Source organism: Gouania willdenowi, chromosome 13 (genome assembly GCF_900634775.1).
Source record: "Gouania willdenowi chromosome 13, fGouWil2.1, whole genome shotgun sequence".
Classification (NCBI taxonomy): domain Eukaryota; kingdom Metazoa; phylum Chordata; class Actinopteri; order Blenniiformes; family Gobiesocidae; genus Gouania; species Gouania willdenowi.
The window spans coordinates 807,425-816,308 of NC_041056.1; the positions used below are offsets into that span (position 1 = coordinate 807,425).

An 8,884-nucleotide genomic window follows, 5' to 3' on the forward strand; every position below is an offset into this window, starting at 1 on the left:
AAACCATGACTCACGACATGTCGGACGGTTGCTCGATAAGGGGCGAAGATTCATGACGGGGGGGGAGGACGATATCCGCCACTGATATGCACGTAAAAGTAGCAACTCTAAGTGAGGATATGTCTGCTACTCAGTAGTTTGTAGTTGGTCCTACGAGCTCGAGTGAAGTTGAGCAGTGGTAGGAGTTCAATCAAGGATAAACTTATCCTAGCATTAGCTTAGCATTAGACTAGCTTAGCACGATGCTGCAGTAGGAGTGTCTCTAAAACCGTTTTTTTTTTTTTAAACTATCTAAACATCTTACTGCACTTACCTATGGTGAATTCCCTTTTCTGGCACCGTATACGGAATAAGGATGCGTGTGTGTGCGTGTGTGTGTGTGTGTGTGTGTGTGTGTGTGTGTGTGTGTGTGCGCGCTCTTGACTGAATATATACTGTAATGATCTTAACGCCTTTGGGGGTGCGGCTCTCTTACTGAACTTAAATAAGACATATATTACACTATGTGACATTACTTATTCATATTCCATCCACTAAATTAAATAATAAAAAAACAACAAAAAAGATTCAGTTTTCCTTAAAAATAGTCTCATTTTTTTTTACATTCATGTCAACCTGAATTCACAGATTAAGAAAGAACAAAAATAAGCTGATCTGTGTGAGACTGAAACGCCGTCATAAATAAACGCTGAGGATTGATGTTGTTAGAAATGTGCTGGGGATCGTTAATATTAATAATAATAACAATAATAATAATAAGCGCGTGTATACTTTTAACACTGGAGTGGGGGCGGAGTTATGGTGACACCCCCACCAAGCTGCACTGTTTGTGATAGATATTTTTTAATGGGCGTGTGATTAACTGATTCTCTTCCCACACCCCTGCCTCCGCCATCACCCCCCCCCCCCCGAGGAGGAGGAAGGTGAGGACGGGAGGTGTGTGTGTGTAGCTTAAGAAGACCCGCTAACCGCTAAGCTAATGTTTGCAGTCTTGTTTTTTAAAAAGAAAACCCAAACAAAAAAAGGGAGAGGGGATCGACGGGGCTTTCGAGGGAGGGCAGTGGGATATAAAACATCACCCAACTGGAGGGTGATGGGCGTGGCCTAGAGGGGGAGAGAGGAAGAGGGTGGGCTCAGCCCCCTCCTCGCCCCCCCCACCTCCTGCAGCCTCTCAGGCAGTCGGCCTGTCTGCATGGCATTCAGCTCTGTCCACACAACACAAGAAACGAATAGAACAGCTTAACATACGAAACCGAAGCCAAAAAAACAAAAAAGGACATTTAAAAACATCCCCAAAAGGTCAAGACGTTAAGTAATAAACCATATTTACATTTTACACATTTTTTCTTGGTTTTCCAGCGTAAATACTCGCTCCGTCCTCTCCCTTTCCTCGTCTTCTCAGCACATTTTTGAGTTGCGTCAAAAAAACCCAACTTTTTTTAATAGAGAATACTGAAAACACGCAGAAGAAAATAGTGCCGACGATTCCTTCCTTCCGACATTCTTGCTCTCCTCTCCTTTTTTCCACTCTCACTTTTTTAAACTCCTCCCCCAAGCCCCCACTCTTTTTTCTTTTTTTCCTCTTTTCCTCCTCGTTTCTCATTGGCTGTCAGGTTTAGCCCACTTTCTGTGGGTTGGTGGCGCGTACCCCCTGCTCGTAGGTGATCCGTTGGCTGATCAGGTACTGTGCGGCTTGCGTGGCAGCCTGGGAACCTGTGATGGTCACCTTCCTATTCCGAGTTCCTGGAATGAACTCGCCCTTCTTGGAGATCTGGATGCGGGCCCCGGTCAGCTCCTGATACTCCACTAGCGTCTTCCCTCCTTTCCCTAAGATGGCTCCCACCAGGTTTTCTGGCACGGCGATCTCCACCACTTCCTTTGCACCCTCCGCTAGCTTCTCTGTGGCCAGTAAAGACGATGCCACCAGTGGTGACGCAGCACTCAGGTACCCGTTGGTGGCCCCTGTGGCGGCTGCCAGAGACCCCAGTGAGAAGCCCCCCAGACTGGCCGCCTGATGGGCGGCACTGGTGGATGCGTCACTGGCGTACGACGCTAACAAATTAGCCGCGGCTGCCGCTGCGGGGTTAGCGTTAGCGGCCACAGCCGCTAGCACCCCTGAAGCCGCAGCGGGGTTGAGCCCCAGGCCCAGAGAATTGGTGTTGTAACCGTAGCTGGCCAGCGTGTTGAGGGCAGAGGTGATGGTAAGCAGGTCGTTGCCCGAGAGGCTGGACATGGTGGTGGGGAAGGCCCCCACCCCAGCCAAGCCCGCCTGGCCTAGCAGGGAGGATGCTGTGGCGGCGGCAGCTGCGGCGGCCGCTGGCATGACTTCAGCGGAGTTGGCGTACGGAGAACCGGTGGGGTTGGAGTTGGCCACGGGCCCCGTGATGTTGGAGTAGGAGATGTTGAGGCAGGAGGAGCTCTGAGGGTCCTCCTGGATCTTCTGGACGATAATCTCCACCGCCTTACGGTTTTGCTCAGGCTCGCCGCTGATGGTGACCACGCGTTCCTGGAGGTTGATGCCCTCCGGCTTTTGGGAAAGCTGGACCCACGCACCGGATTGTTCCATCACGGCCTTGACTGTTGCTCCGCCCTTACCAATGATCAGCCCCGCCGTACTGTTGGGCACAATCAGCTTTGCCTGGAGAGGGAAACAGAACCAGGAAGAAGAAGAAGAAGAAACATGTTGAGTCAAAAACCAACAAAGACCTGGAAACTAAATAGGCACCACATATCTGAGTTCTGGATGGAGAAGAATAATAATTTATGTTTCTACAGTTTTTAACATTAGTGAAGATGCTTCCTGCATCCTCACTAATGTTACCCCGGACCTTTATATATATATTTTTCTTTTTCTTCTGTCGTCATTAACTCCTCCTACACCGTTTGTCTGATTTTGACAATTTAGCTATGAGAACGTTCAGAAAATTCCCGCCATTTATGCTTGTACTTTTAACATTTTTAGCTTTAAAACTTTTTAAGTTATTATGGGAACAACTTTTTGCTCCCATAATAACTTTGATTGGAAATGTCAGCTTTTTCAACTTTAATCCCTTCATCTCCAGCCATTCTTTAACTGATTCAACCCATTTCAACATCTTTACACCTTTTCAACCTTTTCTTAACCAATATTTATTTATTTATTTGATAGGGACAGTGCATAATCATGAACATCTGTAATACAGTGTAAATATGCCAGATTATAGCAAAAAAGCTCATTTCCATCTGTTGTCCCTAGGCAGGTAACACAAAATCTATACTATAATTCAAGGATGGTCAGTGTGTGTGTGTGTGTGTGTGTGTGTGTGCCTGTTCGACCTGAAACTTTGTCAACGACTTCCAAATACCTCGAGTTTGTGCATTTGTTATTTTGGAGTATTTTCTTCATTTCCACCTCTTTGTACATCTAACCTTCAAACATATTCTCATTTGGCCATAATTAACAACTGTACTTATGCTCCCACATGAATTCTTCTGTACTAGTAGAAAATACATTACAAACATTACGTACAGTATAACAATAGCAGACAGTTAAAAGTGTTCATAGACTTGGCTTTCTTTCATCCACCAGTTTTAAGGTGCTATTGCTAGGCAAATGCTAATGCTTGTTTAGTGCTAATGCTAGGTTAATGCTAATGCTAGGCTAATGCTAATGCTAGGTCAGAACTGCCAAGCCTCATGCTTTGAGCCATTCTCACACCACACGCCACACTTGACATTTCTGACGCTTATATTTCCCCATTCAATACTCTATTTTTTTCATGATAATGAACTTTGGTCCTCATGGTTTGCCGTAGCTCAAGTAACTCTGATTGACTGACTGAGATAACCAATCTCAGAACAATCCATGTCTCCTTGTGCCTAAATCTAACCAACCACGGCAGGCACCACACAATAATGAACCAATCAGAAGCAACGTAAGACACCTCACACAACACGCACTGAGTCGTCAACATGTTTTCAGAAAGAAAGTGTTTCTAGTAGTCAGACGTCGTCTGAGATGTATGTAACTACCCCCCAGTGCACAGACACACACAGTCAGCTGTGTCAGTGACTGTCTGTCAGAGGCTCAGTGCAGATGTCTGTCTGTCTGTTAAACACTGAGAGATGTTTGAGGAAACACTGCATGTGTTTCTCTTCTTTAACTAACTCTGTCTCTCCTCAGCAGAGATCTGCTGCTGCTGGCAGCTAACGGGGCTGTTTACAACATTCTTAAAGAGACAGTGTCCTGAATGTGATTTACTTTAAAACTACTTTCAACAACTCAGAGCTGCCCTGAAAAAATCATCACTACATCATTTAATCACATTTCAGCCTTAATGAAGGAAAAAGTCAAAATGTAGTTATTGTGCTGCTAGTGATTTATAAAAGGGTCTTTGTGGCTCCACTGACTTTGACCCATTATTGTTTTTATGTAAAACTATTGATAAAAAATAAATGGTTTATATCACCTATTGTCATTTAGAGTAAAAATATATAGATATGGAATATTGGTTCATATCACCCAGGCCTAATGTAACTAAAGCAGTAACGTTTTTATCTTGTAAAGGATATGATTGTATAAACTGTGTGAAATGAGGCGTTCAAACACTGTTTAAAGTATGATTTTATTAATATGAGTGTGTTACCTCAATAACTAATAGAAATCACTAGACTGATATGATGCCTTGTTATGTAGCATGTGATGCTAATGCTAATGCTACACTACTTTAGGTAAAGTAAAAAGACTGTGACTATAAGAACATGTCAGACCTTTAGTTTGATGTTAATTGTACTTAGAACCAGTTTGATAAATTACTTACATACAATTTTAAAAAAAATATTTGAAAATAACCTTGTGTTAAATGATCTTTTATTCATTTTTTTCCATTTAGGGTGATAATTTTAAGTAAGTGAATTGGTTTGTTTTATTGGTAAATAACTTTAAAATAGTCTAAATGATTTCAATGAAAAAAATCGTGATATGATTTTTTCCCATATCACCCACTCCTACATGTGTATGTCTGTGTTAGACATTAACTTAAATGAATTAAAACCAGTGTTATAAACACTGCTAGTAGCTGAATTACACTTGTAGGTTATATCATCATAAATACATAATCTAATGTTCATTTGAACTGTTCTTATGATTATTATTGTATGTAATAGTGTATTTCTATAGACATTGATTCAATGAAAAATGACTTGATGTTTGAATGTTTTTTACATGATGATCTTTTTAATGACGTCCTTTCTGTTGCAGACAAGGAGAGCTGAGGTAAAGGTAGCACTGCCTTGGGCCACAGTGTTTTAAGTGGGAGCCTCTGTCATCATCAACATCTGTGATAAACACCTACTACATGAGACATGTCCCCAGATAAATGATGGACAGTTGTTGATATGAAATATTGACTAATAAATGGATTTTGTCAAAATTCTTGTTAGTTTTCATTTGTAATTTGTGGTTGATTAAAACTAGCATTAGGAGGCCACAGTGCAGGGAGAGCTGCTGGTATGGAGGTGATGACATCATTCTGAAGGTAGAAATCAACGTTAAAATGTTAAAAAAGGATCATTTTTTTTTCACTGGAATGTTACTAAAGTCTCACTCTTCTCATTTTCTGAAACTTGGCAGCCCTGTGCTAGGTTAATGCTAATGCTAACGTTAATGCTAGCTAATGTTAATGCTAGCCAATCAATATACAGTAGGTATGTATACATGTAATTGAATGTGTCCTAAAGACTAACTATAATATAACATTTTATTATATTTTCTGGTTTACCCTCTTGGCCTGGTTGTTGTTTTGTTTGACTTATTCCTACACTATGTGACGTCTTTGTTTTTGTCTGTTTGGGGCGTGTCTTTACCTGAAGTTTGCAAATGAAAAAATGGTTATGTAGTAGGAATACTCCACAATATTTTACTGTACTGTGTTTGCTGAAATGAATAAAACCATGTTTCAAAAAAAAATCTAAGAGTTCTGCAGTGAGACTGAACTCAAACCAACTTCATGAATATTTCATTGTTTCCACAAAGTTTTTATGAAAAACTCTCCAAAAGTTGGCCTTGATAATAAGGGATGTTTGGTTTTATCGCTCTGGTGAAAATGTGAATGAGACGAAGAGGTGGAGAGGTGGAGAGCGTGGGAGGAACAGAGGATGAGAGACGCCGAGGGATGGAGAGAAAGAAGAAGAAAGCAAAAAGTGACTGGTGCAGTGGTTAGGGTTGCCATGGAAACACAGCTCAGACATCTCACACACATGATTCCCACAGGTCATTTGGCAGCTATCTTGATTTCTTTCTTTCTTAGAAAAATCATATTTCAGGTTTTTTTTTCTTAAACTTGCATTTTGTTGAAGCATATTTTACTTGTATTGTATTTAGTACATTTGTATATTTTGTGATTTATTTGTGTATTTTGTGTAATTCACCCTTCTCCTTATCAGGCACATTTACAGATAGAATAATGTGTTGTTTTATTTTTTGTTTATTTTTATTTTTTCTTTTGGAATTAAAGGAGTTCATTACATAATATTGCAGTATTTATTTTTATAATTCTCTGTATAATTTATTTTCTATCCATAAACTCCTAAAGTGAGCATGTGAATAAATGTATACCATAATTTACGATCTATAAGCCGCTACTTTTTTCTCACGCTTTGAACCCTGAGGCTTAAACAATGACGAGGCTAAATTGTGGATTTTTCCTGGTTTTATAAACTTAATGCCGCCACAAAATTGAGCTCCGTCACATTAGACCAGGTGAAACAATGACATTATTAACATTAAATCATTCTGATCACTCATTTTGTCATGATGCACACTGCCTCACCATAGCAACGACACAGAGAAATGTAGTCAGAGAGAGAGAGAAGCAGCAGCATAGATACAGTAAAAATCATCCAGTTTGTAATAAAAGAATAAACAGCATAAAGTTGATAAATCACAGTGTTAGGTTTGTTCAGGATTGATCTGTGTGATCTGAGGCTGATGAAGACGCTTCCATAAAGAGATCAGAACATCCTGGATATTATGGATATATAGATGTTCTGATCTCCATCTACAGTAAAAGTCAGACAGTTTGTAATAATAACATAACAGCATGGAGTTACAAAATCACTATGTTGGATTTGTTCAGAAGTGATCACGTCCGTATTCTGACTCGCTGTGATCGCTCTGTGGTAGTTCACGATAAGAAGAGCAGATAAAGTAGTTTATCAGTCTGGTTACAGTAAAAATGACCATAAAAAGATGTAAATGGACTGATATGTAGACGTGGCCCATTCTGATTGGCCGAGTTGTCTGACGGGCACCCTCATCAGCCAGTAGGGTGTGGCCTGTGTTAGGCTGCAGCATTTGTGTGGATTTTCCTTTAAAAATTGCTAAATTATTGTAATATGGCCAATAAAACAGTGCGTTTTATAGTCTAGAAATTACAGTAAAACCCATGTGTTCCTATAATATTTTAACTTTTGAATTTAAATGCACAAAATGTTGAGTTGGTCTTAAAACTCATCATGCATTTGGAAAAAAAATGTGGAAAAAAACCATCTAATGAAAATAAATAAACTTCCATTTCGTACGTCCACATAAATCTAAAGCTAATTGAGTTGTAAATTAATTAGAAAAATAATTAATTGTGACTCTGACTGTGATTAATCTAAATGAATCTGGATTAATCACATGTTGTTAATTTGTAAAGACACACTGAATAATCAAATTACAGCACAGAAATTATCCTGAGACAGTTACATTTATTAATTATGAAACTTAACAAATTAATGAGGAAAAGTTCTTCTGACATTTTTAACACCCACAGATTTCAGCCAGATGTGGAGTTTCTGTTGCCATGGCAACGCTTCCTAGGCGGAGGCTTTGATGAGCCTCAGAGACGAGGGAATGAAACGGAAGAAGTCTGAGCACACGCCATCAACGTGATCCGTGTTTACCCCAGCGACTCCCTCTACCCACAATCCTCTGCTGAGGATTAGCACCCAGTGTTTGTTCTCTCTCTCTCTCTGATCCACCCGTGTGGCGTCGCCCCTCAGACGGCCCGTGTGACGCCGCACTCTGGCCTCCATCCAGCTGCTGACACCACTTCCTGTTGCTGCAGCTGCAGCGACAGGTCAAAGGTCAAAGCCCATCTCCCGACAAATGTATCGGAGGAGACGTGGCGGGAAGTGTTGACTTCAGTGCGGAGGTAGTTTGATCTTAGATGTGCCGCAGATTTTAGGCGGGAAAACAAGCCATTTCAAGCCACTTTGACGTATAAATGATACAGTATGTAAGGTGTAAGCAATAAGTTACAGATATCAGTCCCTGCAGGATTTTCTCTTTCAAATTTGATTGATTTTGTGAAAAAATTTTATTTAATTTTTGGAAATTATGAGAAATAATTTCAGGGAAATTTAGTCCCCTGAACAATTTGATATTTAAAAGGACAGCAGTCGTGTGATGAAAGCATGGGAACATTTAAAACAAACTTTAAATGTCATAATTCAATATCTACAACTGAATTATTTGGTAATAATTCATGGTTTTTTTTGGTAATAATTAATGTTGTCTTTTTTTTACTTTCTCCTTTCTCTCCCATTGTAATTATGACATACAGTTACGTCATAATTACGATGATGACAAATATAATTGTAATTCAAATTTTATCATATCATTTGCTGCCATAATTGTAATTGCCATGGAAATTATATAAAAATTGTAAATCCCAATTTAATTCAACGCAAAAATGTGGAATCATGTCTTACACACATACTGTACATTGTAAATAATTCATTTTATCTTTAATTTTATTGTTTAAATCTAATGGTATAGTGACAAAAAAAGGCTCAGACACCCACAGAAAACATATAACTGTTAGCATTAGAGATGCTAACAGAAAGCTAATACAAGAGG

At 39.8% G+C, this 8,884-nt stretch overlaps 1 protein-coding gene across 4 annotated transcripts in view; it reads right to left on the bottom strand.

The window, feature by feature from the left end:
- Window positions 1-211: 211 nt before the first annotated feature.
- Window positions 212-8,884, bottom strand: part of nova2 (NOVA alternative splicing regulator 2) — a 77,953-nt gene continuing 69,280 nt past the window's right edge. For 3 of the 4 annotated variants that reach the window (XM_028464145.1, XM_028464144.1, XM_028464143.1), the window contains one exon: window positions 212-2,638. In XM_028464145.1, the coding sequence (XP_028319946.1) occupies window positions 1,616-2,638 (1,023 nt within the window). In that variant the 3' untranslated portion in view covers window positions 212-1,615. The remainder of the gene's footprint in view (window positions 2,639-8,884) is intronic. The other variant, XR_003675344.1, reaches the window with a different exon arrangement.